General features: G+C 41.1%; 1 protein-coding gene across 1 annotated transcript in view; it reads left to right on the top strand.

Annotated features, from left to right (window-relative positions):
• The window catches only part of LOC113610139 (transcription factor COE2), a 56,869-nt gene that overhangs the window by 28,750 nt on the left and 9,604 nt on the right, over window positions 1-18,515 (top strand). Inside the window, exons 5-8 of the mRNA XM_027087958.1 lie at window positions 9,381-9,469; window positions 11,021-11,086; window positions 11,170-11,347; window positions 13,603-13,788. Of these exons, the coding sequence (XP_026943759.1) occupies window positions 9,381-9,469; window positions 11,021-11,086; window positions 11,170-11,347; window positions 13,603-13,788 (519 nt within the window). The remainder of the gene's footprint in view (window positions 1-9,380; window positions 9,470-11,020; window positions 11,087-11,169; window positions 11,348-13,602; window positions 13,789-18,515) is intronic.

Here is an 18,515-nt window from a genome sequence, read left to right as displayed (position 1 = left end):
AGTAATAGTCTTAGAATCATATAATGCAAGAGCTTACAAGGGGTCTTAGAGGCCATTTAGCCCAACCTTTTGTTTTTGCAGAGACATAAACCAAAGTCCACCTGCCCTTGAAGGTGGTGTGATTGGTCAGAGTTAGGAATTAAGGCATCCCAGGAAAAGGCCAGCTTTATCTCCACCACACCATCAAATGCTATGAAACTCTTTAACTTGGGAGCATTATAATGCCAATGGAACATAGCCTTGAATCTTGGACACCTGAGGAGTATGGCAGAAGGTAGATGAATAGATGAGAAAATTGGAAGGGTTGAGAGAGAAACAGAGGAATGAAAATCATAGCACAAAGAAGGCAGACCTCACAGGAATCAATACGTTAATATCAAAGCACTTTGAAGTCATAGACACTGAGGGAGGAGCAGAATGGAGACATCCTAAAGGTGGCATGAGGGCAGGAGCTAGTCTGTGTGCATGCAGATTCCTCCCCAGGCAAACAAGGCTGTTTTACTCCTTCCTGTCCCGTCAATAGAGAGTAACTGTCTTTGACCAGAGCTGTACGGAGAGGTGTTCCTCATGCATGTTTTCTCCTCAGCCTGCACATCAAAGTCCATCTTTTGATCTGGCAGTCGCGTTACATAGATTTTAGTTTTCTGGAGCAGGATTCTTTTTCCATTGCTTTCTTTATTCCTGGAGAAGGTTGGAATTTAGAGTTAGGTCTGGAGAGATCCTCTAGTTCTGTGGCCTGAACCCGTTAGTGGCCCGTGGTCTCTGTGATAGAAGTGAAGATCCTTTGCTGCAGATAAATGCACGTAGCTGCAGACACACAACTAGGTTCGGACTTCTAGACTTTTGTCGGCCTCTTGATGGCCATCCATAGACTCTGCAGTGTCCTAGGCTCCAACTGAAGACTTACTAGTGAGGAATGCTGCAACCCAGGCCAACATCCCAGAGTGGCAGCCTGACAGAACACTCAGATCTCCCTCATCATCTTCTTGGTCTCCTCTCCAATTTCTGTAAAGGAACTCAATCGGCCCTTGATATTGCTACCTTTGCGATAAGTACTTCTGTTGGTCAATGGCAGAAATGACCACCTACCTACAAAGTCAACACTGTCTTTGTTGAGGTTTGACCAGAACTCTAACCAAGAGTCCCCTTTCCATGTTAGCCAGTGTTCCCTCTATTTCTGGGAAACAGAAGTAGAGGCATAAGCTGGGGTAAGCATTATATTCTCTCTGTGACTCCTCTTAAGGAAAAACAATCATGTAGAATTTATCCATCTCACCAACACTTTGGGAAAATTAATACTGAGCAACAGCCAGCTTTTTTTTTTAAATGAGTGGCTCCCAGTAGATATTTTTAGTTAAATACTATTTACTTATAAAAGGAACCCTTCACACATTGCTTATAGTTTATCTCTAGTCGTTGGGTCCGAGATACGTAAGTAACCTCATATATTATCCCTGCAATCAAAATAAGAAATGACACGTGAGATCCAAGCTCTCAGGAGAAATATTATGAAATCTCAAGGTATTGATGAAAGTTTTTCCAAGGCTGATCCAAAGGGGATTTAGATTCTGTGGCAGTTGAAATGTGTATTATTAAACTCCTTAAGCAAACCCGAATGACTCCCAGTGGAGGATTAAGACATTCTATGTATAGCAAAGGCGAAATTCTCATGTCTGAGTTTTCTCTATTGAATTCCCCCTTGATTAGCTTCTGTAATATTTAACCTCATGCCATGCCATAATTATTTAATAAAAGGTAAATATAAATTATATTTCAGTGGGGATATGACCTTTTACCTTCATGTTATGTTACTAAAGAAAGACATAGATAAATAGAGCCTATACATTGAAGCATATTTTTAATTTACTGTGTTTTCGCCTTGCCAGCATTTCTCTATGTCCCCGTCAGCCAAGGGGTTGGCAGGACTTCACACCATCCCCGCACTCCACGTGGTAGCAGAGGCTGTAAATTCACACTGATGACGGCAGCTCATGATCTGGTTGGCCCTTAGAGACAGTCTTGGTGCTGGTCTCGGGCACCTCATTAGCTAATTGAGGTTTACTTGGCTCACACCAGGCCTGAAAAGTCAGAGAACACCCAGGGAGAGGGGAGGGGGCAAGTTGGGACTCAAGGTGAGGCCGAACAACTGGTCGGATGCGACGTGAGTTTGGAACCAGAGTAAAAGTTGTCCAATGCAATCCTGATGTTTTGAAGGCTGAACCCTTGAGGGACTGACTGATTTTTCCTCTTACAGTTTGGTGTTGAGTAAACGGTTTGGACTTCATGATTTTTACTTCGCAATAGCACTTAAGTGGCATGGTGTGTGTGTGTGTGTGTGTGTGTGTGTGTGTGTGTGTGTGTGCGCGTGCGCACAGGCACATCCGTGTGATTATTCCCTGTCCATATAGATATACATGACGGTGTGTGTGTCACTGTCTTTCTCATCTTGGATACACACAGAACCCATCCACAGGTTATGCCTGCGAAGTTTGGCCGGAGCCTCCAGAAAACACTCAACATGAGAAATAGATGAGTATGTCTGTTTTGCTTATTCAGTTTAAAACGTGAATTGCTAACCCAGTGTGGTCAGGAGAGTCTGCTATTTCTGACTTAGGTGGGGAGCGAGGAGGGGAGGGAAGACAAGATGAACCAGACGTCACCCTTGTGTCCTGGGGGTTTTCATCTAACAGGGACAACGGTGGGTACCACTGTGTGATAAAGTCTGTGAGAGAGAAAGCCTTACGTGTGCCGATTAGAGCCCAGCTTTAGCAGATTCCTTTGTGAGCAGCAGTAAGGACCCAGGAATAAGGAGGTTAGTGGCGGCTAAGGGTGGACCGCTAGAGCTCTAGTGAGAGGGAGCGAGAACCTGTTACCCATGCAGATGGAAGAGAAGGGCCAAGGACAGTCATGGAGACAGCGGGGACCTTGGGGAGGGTGGCTAGATTCTCTGCCTTATGGGATATTCCCGTACTTTTTGCTCAGCACAGTGTGAGTATACCCATATTTAAAATTTCCAGTTTCTGGGCTTCCCTGGTGGCGCAGTGGCTGAGAGTCCGCCTGCCGATGAAGAGGACACGGGTTCGTGCCCTGGTCCGGGAAGATCCCACATGCCGCGGAGCGGCTGGGCCCGTGAGCCATGGCCACTGAGCCTGCGCGTCCGGAGCCTGTGCTCCGCAACGGGAGAGGCCACAGCAGTGAGAGGCCCGCGTACCGCAAAAAAAACCAAAATTTCTGTTTTCTCCATGTAAGAAAATCAGCATCTTAGGTAATGAAATGGTGCGTATTTGAGAAAAGATGAGGCTATGATTGATTTAGACCATTTTTTCACTAAGTCTGCTCACCCCGCAGCGCTGCGACGCTGTTTGTGTTTGCTGATTGATACCAAATGGGGCTTCTCTCACCCTCAGTGTTCTGGGCAGGGCTGCACTCTCTGATCTGTCCTTTGCTAGAAGCTGCAGAGGGAGCCTGGGGAGGGGTGGAAGGGGGTGCAGGGAGTAGGTGAGTGGAAGCAGAGGGTAGCATGGCCACTTTCAACACTCTGCCCTTGGCCAACTCCAGTCCAGTAGCGAAGGACAGAGGGGTAGCCTTTGGCCCGGGGGCTGCTGGCATATCTAGCGGGGACTTGGAATGACATCTCTGGTTCTACAGCAGAAAAGGTGAAGAGCACAGGCCTTGAAATTATAGAATCCAGGGTACAGATCCCACCTTTACTGCCTGGAGGTGCATTTAAAATGGGGATAAACTCCATGTCTTAGGGTTGTAATGAGGATTGAATGAGCTAATATATGTAAAAGGCGTTAGCATAATGCCTGTAACATAGTAAAACCTTCATTCTAACAGAGATCGTAACAATTTTCATTATTGAGTATTATAGTCACTAAACATCCTACTATTAAAGAAAAAGTCTTCAGAAATTGCTGACATTATAGTGCTAAGTGGAGGAAAAAAAAACAGTTTACGGAATGATTCCAATTATACACACAGCTATTCTTACATGTGTTTCTGGGTAAGATGGTAATCTGAGTACAAGTGTTTAATCGGCCCCCATCCCCAGGATATATTGGAGAATATTTTCAAGAAAACATAAAAATAAGGGAAATCTGGTATTCGTGCGTGAAGCTAGGCTGGTCTCATCAATATGCCAGAAATTTTGTGCCATTGTGCTGATGTGTGCAGATGGGGTTGTGTTGGAGGATGCGTGGGAAAAGAAGAGCTGGGCCAGGAAATAATGGGGGAAACCCTGACAAAACCTCCCAGATCCCTCCCCCAGTGAGAACAAGCGACACAGCAGAAACTAGATCTTGAATGGAAAGAGTACACTCAACAATTCCATGTCCAGAGAAGTTGTCATTAATATGTGAGGAAAACAGAAAGACAGTCTCTTATTTCAAGGGCCCCGACAGAATTCAGTTCTTATTCCTACTGAGGTAAACTGACTGCTGGAGAACTGATCAGTGAGGAAGGCAAGAAAGGAAAAGTTATGGTACCACAGGACCACTGGTCAGAAGAAAAAGCGATTAAACATATAGTATCTGAATTATTGTTAATATGATGACAAAGCTTAACATAAACATGAAAGTTAATGTCTTAAAGGGACAGATCATAGAAAATCTAATAATAGGAATATTAGCTGAAGAGGATGAACCATCAACAAAAATGTAGAAGTACAGAGAATGAGGTGGGGAAATTAAGGGTAAGCAACAGTTTTTTTTTTATATGTGGAGGGGCTCCATAGACTCAATTAGGAAAAATAAAATACTTTTATAGAAAGCCAGAGGGACTATTTTAAATTAAAATAGGATGTGCATCTTCCTAATCACTAGAGAAAAACATATACATTAAAAACCTATTAGACATACAAGGAACATGTGGAAGGATAAATTTATAGCAGCAATTATGTATAAAAGATGTTAAATAATATGATCAAAAAGATACATTAAATAATACATTGAAAGCATTTCCCGTGGAACACAGACAAGACTAATATGAATTCACAAAAAACTTAATACATTTCAAAAGGCAGATATTCTGCCGGCCACCTTTTTGAATCCAGTGCAATTAATTAGAATAAATAATTAAGAGTTTAATACTCAATCACCTAGAAATTTTAGGATATTCTCTTTGGAACTAAAGGAAGACAAAATTAGAAACAGGACTATTCAGAATGTTGTAACAAAGCTGGTACGGGGTGAGGGACTGTGTGGAGAGTCATAAATAGAAGAGTAGAAATTTTAAACAAATACTCTATTAGATTCTATGCTAAAACATTTAAAATCTTAATGAAATGCATGATTTCTTGATGGCTCATGGCCATTCAGTGTGAGTAACATGAATACTACTGGGGTAGTAGTTGGGGTATCTTGAAAGGGAGGAATCTATGGGTCATCCAGGTGGACATTTCCAGCCAATACTTGGATAAATAAGGCTGAATCTTGGGCAAGCTATCTGAACTGGAAGTAAAGATTTGTCATAGCATGTGGCCTGACATGGGAATCCTGGGGGCACTAATGAGGTTGCTGAGGAAGAATGTATAGGCAAGCAGAAGACTGCCTTGGCAACAAGAAGCATCAGACGGACAGAGGAAGCTGAGCAGTCCTCAAAGTAGGTTGCGATTGCCTGAGTGGAGCGGCAGGGGTGAAACAGGGCAGTGTGCATTCAGGAAAACCAGTGAGGGCTTCCCTGGTGGCGCAGTGGTTGGGAGTCCGCCTGCCGATGCAGGGGACACGGGTTCGTGCCCCGGTCCGGGAAGATCCCACATGCCGCGGAGCGGCTGGGCCCGTGAGCCATGGGCGCTGAGCCTGCGCTCCGCTGCGGGAGGGGCCACAACAGTGAGAGGCCCGCGTACCGCAAAAAAAAAAAAAAGAAAGCCAATGAGTTGAAGTATTTCCAGCAGGAGAGTTTTTCCAGTGTCAAATGCTAACTTGAGTTTAAGGTAAGAATGGAAAATTTCCTCTTGGTTTGGCTAAGATGTTATTGGTGACTTTGACAAGAGCAGTTTCACAGGGGTTCTTTCAAACTTTGAGTCAAGAGATAATATCCATGCAATATAAGTTTTATAGTGCATAGGATAAAATATAGAAAGCTTCTCAATTTATTTTTTCAAAGCTGGTATAAAATAAAATTTCAGAAGCCAACAACACCATGCACACTGTCCCAGTTACTAACATGGGCACACAAATCCCCAGCAACAATAATAGTAACAGACGCGTGTTGAGGGCTTAAATTGTGCCAGGCGCTATTCTCAGTAATGTAATTGATTTCATCCTCCCACCAGCAATCATAAGAAAACAGTAACAAATTGTATTCAGAAGTATACTAAGCAAATTATATACCACATCCATGAGTCAAGGATTAATTGTGAAATATTGAGAAATCTACTCTAAAATACAATTTAAATTGGTCGAGGGAGAAAATTCATATGACTGTAATTTCCTAAAATTCTAAGAAGTCCTGATAAAAGCCCTTATCAAAACATGATAACTAGGGCTTCCCTGGTGGCGCAGTGGTTGAGAGTCTGCCTGCCAATGCAGGGGACACGGGTTCGTGCCCCAGTCCCGGAAGATCCCACATGCCGTGGAGCGGCTGGGCCCGTGAGCCATGGCCGCTGAGCCTGAGCGTCCGGAACCACAACAGTGAGAGGCCCGCGTACCGCAAACAACAACAACAACAACAACAACAAAAACATGATAACTAATATCTATCTCAAATAGCCAACATCACATTTGGTGCTGAAGTGTTAGCGTCATTCCCACTTTAAAGGAAAAAAAGTCATCCTCTTTTCAGACACTTTTTGGGAAGTTTTAGCCAATACAAGAATGGGATTCAGAGAACTAAACAGAATTAATATACTTATCAAAAGGAGACAGAATGATCATCACATATAGATGCTCTGAATGTACAAACCTAAGAATGAACAGAAAAAATAAGTACATCTGTCGGGTTTGGTTACAAAATAAGAGACAACTACTATTGGTTAAGATCTTTTACCTGCAAAGAACTGTGCTGGGGGCATGCTACACATTGTTTCGTTTAATTTTGACAGCAAACCCATGAGATGGATTTTAAACAGAAGTTCACAGACGTTAATGGCGGAGCTGGAATTTAAACCCAAGATCTACTTGACTCTAAAGCTGATTCTCTTAATGACTATAGTATATACCACCACACACTCCCCTCACACACACTGCCTGTGCAGACACATAACAACCAAAGTGTTTCTAGGTGCTAGTAAAACTCTTAGAAAATATGATGAGGGAGTAATCATATTCACAATAAAATCAACAAAAAGTGAAATACATAGCAAAAAATGAAAACCAAAAATCTTATTACCTGTATGATGAACAGTACACATTTTACTGGTGGACGTAAAGAATTCGTATATGTATATGTATGTATAAGCAACACCCCCCCACCCCGTGTGTGTGTGTGTGTGTGTGTGTGTGTGTGTGTGTGTGAATGTGTGAATGTGTACTTGCCAGATCTTGCAGTTGGGATGGTCTTTCTACCTGTAATACCTAAGGACAGATTTGGACATAATGTTGTAACATGGTGACAGAGTGTTAAAAGTATTAATATGTGAAGTGTTTTTACAAGTAAAAAAAAAAAGGCCTAATTCTCAATAGAAAAGAGTGCAGAAAGTATTATAAGCAGTTCATAAAAGAAAAAATTAAAATGATCAGCAAGTATAAGAAAAAAATGTCAGCCTCACTGATGAATAAAGAAATGTAAGTTAAAATGACCACATGCCTTGCTGGAGGGAGTATAAATTTATATGTTCTTCTGAGGAGTGGTTTGACAGTATGTGTGAAAGGCCTTAAATATAAATCATAATTTTTTCTCTGGTAATTCTAATTCTTAGAATTTTCCAATCGAAAGAATTAAAGTTATGCACAAAGGATAATTTTTGCTCTGATTTTTATAATAGTGAGAAATTAGGACCACGTTAAATGCCAAACATTAGGAAGCCATTTAAATAAATTATAGACCATGTCATGGAAAAATATGCAGGAATTTTAAATAATGTTATAAAAGAATATTTAATGACCTGGGGGAAAATTTGATATATTTTTAAATGGATAAAAAGTAGGTTATGGAATGGTGTGAATAGTATGCTCTGAATAATTTTAAGTATGTGTGTGTGTTTAAATCTTGGAGGATATAAGCAAAAATGTCAACCCAGATCATCTCTAAAATGGTGAGATTATGGATGATTTTATCTTTGCTTCTATATTTAAAAATTTAAATAATTTCTTTAAATAAAAGGTGTTGCTTTGAGAGTTCAAATAAAAGAAAAAATATTTATAAAACATATACGCAAAAAGTAAGATTGGGCTTCCCTGGTGGCGCAGTGGTTGAGAGTCCGCCTGCCGATGCAGGGGACGCGGGTTCGTGCCCCGGTCCGGGAAGATCCCACATGCCGCGGAGCGGCTGGGCCCGTGAGCCATGGCCGCTGAGCCTACGCGTCCGGAGCCTGTGCTCCACAACAGGAGAGGCCACGACAGTGAGAGGCCCGCGTACCGGAAAAAAAAAAAAGTAAGATTAAAAAGGAAATACACCCTCCTGTGTTTACTGCTGCCTAATGGGAGTGCAGGTGATTATTATTTTACCCTTTATATCTTTTTTCTTTACTTTGATCGTGTATTAATTTTAAAACCATAAAATATAAGCAACAAAATTTTAAAAAGTAAAGGGGGAGAGGAAAGAAGGATAAAGGAATCAACCCCCAAAACTCTTTAGCACAGTAGAAATGCCAAAATAGGTCCTTCATTCATTCATTCCCTCACTCATTCATTTTACAATTGCTGACACGAAGTGCCTATTATGTGCCAGGCTCTGTCTCCAACAATGAGAACACAGTGGCAAAACAGAATAAGTGTGAATTCTGCTCCTATGGAACTTGGCAGTATCTGGTGAAGCCTGACATGAAGTGAATGTATGTGTAACAAAACATAATTGAAAATTCTGAAAGTCTATTATGCATAAGAAGAGAGTTTTATGAGAATAAACTCACAGAAGGTTTATATATGTATGAACGTAAATATTTAAGAGCATGATTAAGAAAAAGTGATGTTTAGGAGAAGAATTACTAGATGATGAAGGTATACTGGGGAAGGAGGCAAAGAGGGAAGAAGGGAAAAGCATGTAAAGGTACTTTATCGTCTTCCGAAGAAACTGGGATGGGATATGGTTGATTGTGTAATGTTTCTGATTATTTGGGAGTGAGCAGAGAATGATAAGTGTGTGTACTTAAGGCAGAAATGATAAAATAATTATAATAATCCTGAAATTTGGAGACCTTTCTATTACCCATGGCAAACTTAATTAGAAGCTTTGCTTTATGGCCAGTTTATATACTCAAAAAGAAGACTTTTGTTTTTCAGCATTAAATGAACCCACCATAGACTATGGCTTTCAGAGACTGCAGAAAGTCATCCCAAGGCATCCTGGAGATCCTGAGAGATTAGCTAAGGTAAAATGCTTTGGAAAATGACACGTGAAAACCTTCTTGGAGAATTTCAGCAAACTTAGATAAATCTAGCGACTTAAGTCTCTTTAAAATTAAATTAGGCATTGAAATTTGGCTAAGCTGGAGATACAAGATGCGCATAAAATATCTACTAACTGTGAACTATGTTATGGTCAATCTCTGAGGAAATATGAAATCTGAAAAGTTGGGCCTATGAAACAAACACACTACAGTTATTCAGCTTATAAAACATTGCCAACTTTATGAAAATAAATAATTATATAATTGCTTAAAAGTATAAGTTCCCATTCCTTTGTATTTAAACGTAATTTTGTTTACCCGTAATTACAAGGACATAGTAATCCACAATCAAGTATTCACTGAAGGCCTAGTATGTACACAGATATTTAAGGAAGTGAAAAACACATCCATATATAATTTCTATGAAATGTATCTGTTTCAAATGAACTTGCTCACAAAAATTATATAGTGAATCTGGCCCATTATTTTAGCTTTCTTTATTTAAAAATATGTCAGGGCTTCCCTGGTGGCGCAGTGCTTGAGAGTTCGCCTGCCAATGCAGGGGACACGGGTTTGTACCCCGGTCCGGGAAGATCCCACATGCCGCGGAGCGGCTGGGCCCGTGAGCCATGGCCGCTGAGCCTGCGCGTCCGGAGCCTGTGCTCCGCAATGGGAGAGGCCACAACAGTGAGAGGCCCGCGTACCGCAAAAAAAAAAAAAAAAAAGTCAATTTATTAGGTATTAATTAATGAGAAATTACGAAATTTTAACATTTTATTTACATTTTAAGTACATACATTATAAAATGCCATGTTCTCTTTTCTGTAGTGTGAGTGAAATTCAAGTACCGCAGTTGCTTCTGCATAGCACCTTTGTTTTCCTCTTGGAAAAATCCCCAGCCCCACCATTAAATTAGATGATATCTAGAAAGTAGGTTAATAGCAATTTAAAAGGCTGTTAAAAACAGAAGGTGGAAAAGACAAAATGAGAGGAAAGGGATTACTGATTACTAATTCTCTCTGGTTAAAGTGAACAGGGGGAAATATTACTGAAAGAATTCATCTTTATTAGAGTAAAATTTTGCAGAAGGCATTGCCAGGATAATTTCAGTACTCTGGACAACTCCTTGGCAGGCAGCTAAGCTCAGGTCAATCAATCATTTTGAGACTATTTGGTTAATTAGAATACCAGATTTTTTTAATGGAATGGTCTGTAAGTAGTTTTTAATGGAACTCCCATGACGTTATTAATTTTAGCCAACTTTACCCTTAATTTGGTTGTGTTTTGTTTTGGTAGCCAAGCTATTTGTGGAGCCCTTTTATCGAGAAGTATTTCACATAGATATGCATTTATAGGGGGATTCATACTGGTGATCATATTCTACCTGTCAAACCAAATATAGGACCTCTTGGCTAGTTACTTACACTTTAGGGGGATGCCTGGACTTTCGATTTTTATACATAATTTTCCTTTGTGTTGGCCATTTTGGGTTTTACCTTTGCTTATATCCCACCCTTTCTTTTCTTTTTCTAGGAAATGCTGTTGAAAAGAGCTGCAGATCTGGTGGAGGCGCTCTATGGGACACCACACAATAACCAGGTTAGGTGCTCCCATTTTGCACTCTCTTGAGTTCAACTCTTATTGCTCGATAAAAACATTCACCTCAACCTGCCACTTTGTAGGACATCATTTTGAAGCGTGCCGCAGATATTGCTGAAGCCCTGTACAGTGTCCCCAGGAATCCCAGCCAGATCCCAGCTCTCTCCAGCTCTCCAGCTCACAGTGGCATGATGGGCATCAATTCTTATGGCAGCCAGCTTGGGGTCAGCATCTCAGAGTCAACACAGGGAAATAATCAAGGTACTACCTTTCTCAGAGTCAAAAGGCAAACATCTTATACATTTAAAAGGCTGGTTCTGCTGGAGTGGAAGGAGTTAAAGCTTGATTCTTATAAGAGTGTGTCCCAGGGCTTCCCTGGTGGCGCAGTGGTTGAGAGTCCACCTGCCATCGCAGGGGACGCGGGTTCGTGCCCCGGTCTGGGAAGATCCCACATGCCGCGGAGCGGCTGGGCCGGTGAGCCATGGCCGCTGAGCCTGCGCGTCCGGAGCCTGTGCTCCGCAATGGGAGAGGCCACAGCAGTGAGAGGCCTGCGTACTGCAAAAACAAACAAAAAAGAGTGTGTCCAGATAAGCAATGCAGTCATTGGATTATCTCAACATTAGGTGTATTGTTAGACTTTGAGCTCTTTAGGTACCTGGCAGAATCCTTTAACTGGAAACATTTAAGTATTGTGAATTTAGAAGAGTTTAGGCTTACTAAAACTAGATTTACGGGTATTGTTTGAATAAAATCTACACTTCTGCTATTGTGGTCATCAAACTGAATAATGGAAAGGAGCTGAGTTATTGCTATTCTTGTTAATTACACCCAAATTCCTAGTGCCAAGGGTGAATGGCTTAGTTTGGTAACTTCTATTTGTGTATTATCTCATATATATATATATATGCAAATGTATACAAATATATAAATACAGCAACACAGTTAACAGTGCTTCTACACGTAAAGCATATTGAGTAAAGGTTTTTGTCATTGAGGTTGATTTTATTAAGGTGCTAAATTTATCATAAATCATGTTTTAAAAGGAGTAAATGTTTCTGCTGATGTACCTCACCTTGGGATAGTTTTATTTCTAATTCTATCATCCATTGCAAGGGAATTCCTCAGTCTCATGCTCAGGGTGAGTTCTTCTTACAGAAAGATGGGTGGGACATATTATTACCTTTTTTTTTTTTCCCCTAAATTTGGGTCATTTCTTAAATAGCTTTAGAGACAGTTATCCTATGTGGTTATTTCAGGATAGATTAGGTGAGGTCTCCGTGCTGGGGTTTCAGAAGTGTGGGGAGGACTCATCCCACTCTGGACTGGATCTCCGTGCATTCAATTGCGGATGCTTCCGAGTCTTTGGTCAAAGAACAGCCCATTTATTTATTTTTTTAACTTATTTTTTTAAATTGAAGTGTAGTTGATTTACAATGTGGCATTAATTTCTGCTGTACAGAAAAATGACTCAGTTATACACACAGGTACATTCTTTTTTATATTCTTTTCCATTATGGTTTATCCCAGGGGATTGGATATAGTTCCATGTGCTCTACAGTAGGACCTTGTTGTTTATCCATTCTAAATGTAACAGTTTGAGTCTATTACCCCCAAACTCCCAACCATCCCTTCCCCTACTTCCCCTCCACCTTGGTAACCACAAGTCTGTTCTCTGTGTCTGTGAGTCTCTTTCTGTTTCCCAGATTGGTTCATTTGTGTCATATTTTAGATTCCACATATAAGTGATATCATATGGTATTTGTCTTTCTCTTTCCAACTTACTTCACTTAGTATGATAAGCTCTGGTGTTATCCATGTTGCTGCAAAGGGCATTATTTCGAACGAACAGCCCATTTAGATGAACTTATCAATGCATTTTAAACGAAAATGTTCCCCACCCCACCCAGCAGGGCATGGTAACAACTTCAGACTTCTATAGCTGTGATCTTCAGAGTGCTAGTGCCTCTTGAAATGTTATCAGGATGCCTTTTCCCCATCGCACCCAGAAAAGATGCTATGTTATGTTAAATTTGGGAAACACTAGGTTAGCAAAGTTAAACCGGTTTATTCATTCTCCAGGCCCTTCATATACGAATCTTCAATACGCTACGGTACGCACCATCTGCCAAGCTTTATTTGACCACAGAACGCTTTTCTCAGTGATACCCATCAGTATCTCAGAGGGCTCTAGCGTTACATGAAGTAGGATTTGGGAGATGTCACTGCCGTTAGTCATTCACTCCTTGGTGTGAGTTGGAGATGTTGACTGCCAATGGGAAAGAGGAGGAAGGGGGAAATTACAGGGATATGGTTTTGTGCGAGATGGGAAAGAGACAGGAAGGTATAAAAAGTTTGAAGACAAACTGCAGACTTTTCCACTACAGCCCACAGTCAACTTGGAATTCTATAGACTGGGGGCCATGTGGACCTATGCTGCCATATTTGGTCTGGGGTGTGTGTGCGTGTGCGTGTGTGTGTACGGGTTCATTTATCTGCGCTTTCTCTCTGTTGTCCAGGATACATCCGCAACACAAGCAGCATCTCTCCGCGGGGCTACTCTTCCAGCTCTACCCCTCAGCAGTCTAACTACAGCACCTCTAGTAACAGTATGAACGGCTACAGCAACGTCCCTATGGCCAACCTGGGTGTCCCAGGATCTCCAGGATTTCTAAACGGCTCCCCCACAGGCTCCCCTTATGGAAGTAAGTGCCCTGTCCATCCCTCCAGCTCTCTCTGTCTCTCTATCCCTGGGTTTTACTCTTCAGCCTTTTGAGGGAGAGTAGCATTCCAGCATCTTACTGACTCACGGAGTAGTGGTCCTTCCTGCCTTTTGTACTTTTCCTTTAGTGGACTTGGGCTCATCTGGTTACTCAAAGCTTTTCAAGGGAGAGAAGAGGAGTGAAACGATTCCCTTTTTACAGGGAAACAATAGATGTGGCTTGTGTAGACGAGAGCAAGGAATTAAGATTCCAACTCAGTTAACATTCTGTACACTCTTCATTAGGCACTTTCAGATGTAGTGTTTCATTTACTCTTCACAAGAATTCTCTGAGGTCAGTATAGGCAAGGAAGTTTAGGTGTCCAGCAGTTAACTGACTTGTGCAAGATCAGACAGCTAGAGTGGAGAAGGACAAGAATCTGGACACAGAGTTGATGACTCCAGGTTATTCTGTGTAACACACCATCTCCCTTTTCACTTTGTTACATGGCTCTCCCCTCCCTTACGTACCTCCAGAGAGACGGAACTTGACTGCCGGTGACAGTGTAATATATGGGGACAGAGGCTCTTAGTCCTAATCTGTGGGCTAGCAGCAAGCTAGACGTTCTAGGAAGTTACAAAAGCTCGTTCAGGTGGCTTTGGGGGCTAAGCTGGGACCTCGCACAGTGAGGCCAGGAGCCTCAGAGAAGATGAGGCTACTTAGGGACTATTTCAGGCTGGGGGAGAAGCCACCGTGGAGAGGCTGAGTGATTGAGCGGAGTGTCCTTGAAATGCTGTACCTTGCTGCAAGGCTCTGCTGCCCAGAGCGGTTCCCTCGTGCCAGGAACAAGGGGGAGTCAAGGCCATTTCTACCGCAGCTCGGGAAGTGGTGCCAAGGGTCTGGAGGCCACCGCTCTCAGCCTTTGGGCCTGTGGTTCCCTGGGGACACACATCCAGGAGTTACTTCTGGGTTATCTGTTCAATTCATTACACTCAACACTCATACTAAGTGTGGTGAAGATATAGTAGCCAAGCAGCAGAGGTTGGTTCTCCCAGGACAAATCTCGTTGCTGCAAAGACATGCGTTCTTCATGGTGTCCTGTCAGATGGCCAATTAGATCAATGAGATCAGAGGGACCGAGGAAAACAAACTGTTGCTTGCTTTATTTATTTATTTATTTACTTACTTACTTACTTGTTTTTAACCTTCTCTTGTTCCAAAAATGTTCTGGGGGAATATTAATAGTCAGATGGGCAGCATGAAAGTGTAAAATAGAGACTATAAGAAACATAAAAGAAAAAAATGTGTATCAGAAAATGAGATGAACCCAAGGCTTAGAATGGATGCCGTCTGGTCTATCCAAGGGAGTCATTCATTTGGTTCGGAGGCTTCCAAGATGGTAAAGCAAAGAGACAAACACTATTTGTTATAAAATTTTATGTCCACACATTATTAGTAGTAGCAATAGTTGTTGTAGTAGCAGCCGCTCAAGAGAAACCTGATTTTTCTGTGGCTGAGACCTTGGAGAGATTTCTCCCATGCATTCTTGTGGAGAGGGTATCCTATGTGCAGAAGGGACCACGTCTTCAATAGCCCCTGCAAGTGATACAAGGACAAAAGAGCCATTGTGTAAATAATGTCACATGATAACGGTCACAACAGTAAGAGTAATTTACAGCCACATTCTACCTTACAGCTTAAAAAGCATGTTCACACATAGAGTCCAATCAGATCCTCACAACCATATAATATGGATATAATAATCATAATAATTTATTATGTATATAATTTACATGTTTATATATTTATTAATATAATTTATTATACTAGTATCATCATCATTTTCCCTTCTAAGATATGAAGGGTTATTAAATGACTTACTCAAGGGTTCATTGCCAATAAACAGTAAAAATGTGGCTAGATCATATGTCATCAGATTCAGGATATCATGTTTTTAAATTATTCAGTAATATTAAAAATATCTCATGTCTTTACAACACATTATTAGGCTGAGCCGTATGAAACCACCTCTTCTTTATTTCCAAAATGTGTAATTTCATATGTTCAATCATACATACATGGTTGAACCATGTGAAATTCTCATTTTTGTAGATCAAAAATGGTTAATATAACAATATAGTGTTTAGTGTGGTGATGGGTGAGGGAGAGAGAAAAAAAAGACAGGAAGGAGTGGGTAGGGTGTGAGTGGAGAGACAGAGAGAAAGAGAGAGACAGAGAGAGAGTGAATGGATGAATGAAATTGCCCATCTGGTGTGGATGGCTTGATGTTTCTTACTAGATAATTCATTCGGTAGAAAGGGACACTTCCCACTCCAGCAAGTGACAACTTCCTTCCACTACCCTTTCTTGATCAGTCAATCCCACTGCCATAAGAAAAACAGTAACACCCTGTCTTCAAGTCACCCATTAAAACAAGAGAGCATGCACAAAATAGAAAGAGGAAGGTACCCTGCCCAGAGGGAGTGGGAAACACAGCAGAGAATGTCCTCTTGTTTCCTGCTGGGTCTGTGAGACCCCTTGCACCTTCCTTTTCTGAGGAACGGTCTGAAGGAATTGCAAACTGGGACTGGAATTCCAAACAGTGCATTCATTACAATAAAATCCCCTACTGCAAAAATACTGAATACCCTATGGAGTTCATTACAATAGCACGTGACCTGTATTTCTACCCAGCTAAGTCTCAAATTCTCTGGGAAATACAAAAAAATTGTTTTAAATTAAAAAAATTAAAAAGCTCAGGGGGATACCATTTCATCAGTTCAGTTGCTTGTGTCTGAAAACACCCTTCTCTGATTTTTCATTTTATTTTTTAAACTAGTCTGATGTGGCTGGGCCATGCCACGGAGCAATCACTTGCCAGAGACGTTAAAAAGAAATAAAGTCAAACCTCTCAGTCAAGTTGACTTGCATGACGGCCAACGCAGAGTATCAAAAACCTGCATCTTTACTGTTTTTGCTCTCACACCACTTCAAAAATGGCCAAACAGATGTTTTTTCAATTCCACATACAAACTTCACTTCCTGGCGGTAGCAGTATGTGCCAAGTTCCAGCTCAGTGCAAGTTTTTATGGCTGAATTCTAAACCCCTGACAATAGGAGGTTATAATGAAACGCTGACAGACCCCTTAGCGCCAACAAATGCAATGGCTCGATGCAAAGGAGGATGTGTGCCTGGTGAGTTCCAGCTGGGACGGTGCAAGCCAATCAATCCTTAGAAGAAGAAAAGTGGTTTTTCCTTAACTCCCCATGTTCACAGAGATTTCTGGGCTAGAAGTGCTTGCCTTTACTTTGGCCTCTATCCACAGAGAGAGGTGTCCAGAGAAATTTTCAATTTCAAGTATGTGTGATCCACTTTCCTAAAACAGTACACGCTGGTGTCCCCAAAGATGTTCTACTCAACAAGCCTGCAACACCCAAGGGACCACTTCTTCCAAAGTAGAATAGCCACCAAGCACATGCAAAGTTTGGAACAGGATCCATACAGACAGAATCCTTCATCCCTGGCCTCAGGGATTCCTACTTCAGTTATATAGTCTTAGAGTCTGTCCCAGGCCTCAATATTTTCATGTTTTCAAAAATAAATATCAAGACGTTTTCTGTTGTAGAGTGTTAAATGATTATGGTAGAACATTTAGAACATGTGGAAATAGTTTTTAAAAGAAAGTACACTCCCATCGTAAAAAAACACCTTGTTAATATTTTGGTGTATTTCTATTGTCTTTTTCTTCAGAAAGGAAAAAAAAAATATCCTATGACAATTGTAACATTCTCACTGTAGGCGCATTGAAAAGCACGCCTATGTAAAAAAGAAAAGAAAAATGACACTGTTTCTATGCAGAGATAACCACGGTTAACTTTTAAAGTATAGCCTTGCAGTTATGGATAGATACATCCTGAAAATTACAGCGTCTGCTCTGATGCACAGCTGATGGGTTTCAGCCATAAGATCAATGAAGAAGAGAGCAGAAGAAAGATGGCAAAATTCTCAGTCACAGATACGAAGCTAGGCACCATAAAAATCCATCAGTGCAGGCCTGTGTCCTAAGAACGGAGAACAGACATGAGGAGTGGCGCTTGCATTGCAAAGTTAACTACAGTCAACGAGCTTCTCCCAGGAATCTGTGAAAGAACGGTTAACAGACAACCTTGTTTACAGGCAGTTAAGCCTTAGATCAAAGAGGCACATTAACGTCCAGGAAAGCTATTATGCCTATTGCTCAGGATTATATTCTTTTTTCCCAAAGAAGCAGAGATTTTCCGTTTGTTTCTTTTAACAGCTTTTGCTGCTTTCTGCTACATCAAAAGTAATACACGGTCATTGTAGGAAATTTTGAAAATACAGACAAGTGAGAGAAAGAAATGTAAGAATCTTCACAATTCTGTCAGCCAGATATCGTCATTAAAAATTTGGATGTGTATCACATCCTTCTAGACTTTTTCTTTGTGTATTTTTAAAAAACTAAAAGTGGGCTCATTGTCTGTGTTATTATGTAATCTGCTTTACTCATCTGAGGAGGTGTATCTTTCCATGCCATTAAATATTCTTCTCCAATATTAGTTTTAATGTTTGCATAGTGGTCCATTTTATGGACCTAATATAGTTTACCCTATTGCTGGTCACTTCACTTATTTCCCAGTTTTTCAAGACTATAAAAACGCCCTTGGATTTTTTTTTTTTTTTGCACATTTATGATTATCTCCTTGGGATT

The sequence above is a fragment of the Aethalodelphis obliquidens genome, unplaced genomic scaffold, assembly GCF_003676395.1.
Source record: "Aethalodelphis obliquidens isolate GAN/ISIS:26980383/991018 unplaced genomic scaffold, ASM367639v1 scaffold61, whole genome shotgun sequence".
NCBI classification, from domain to species: Eukaryota; Metazoa; Chordata; class Mammalia; order Artiodactyla; family Delphinidae; genus Aethalodelphis; species Aethalodelphis obliquidens.
This window is presented reverse-complemented; position numbering and strand designations above follow the sequence as displayed.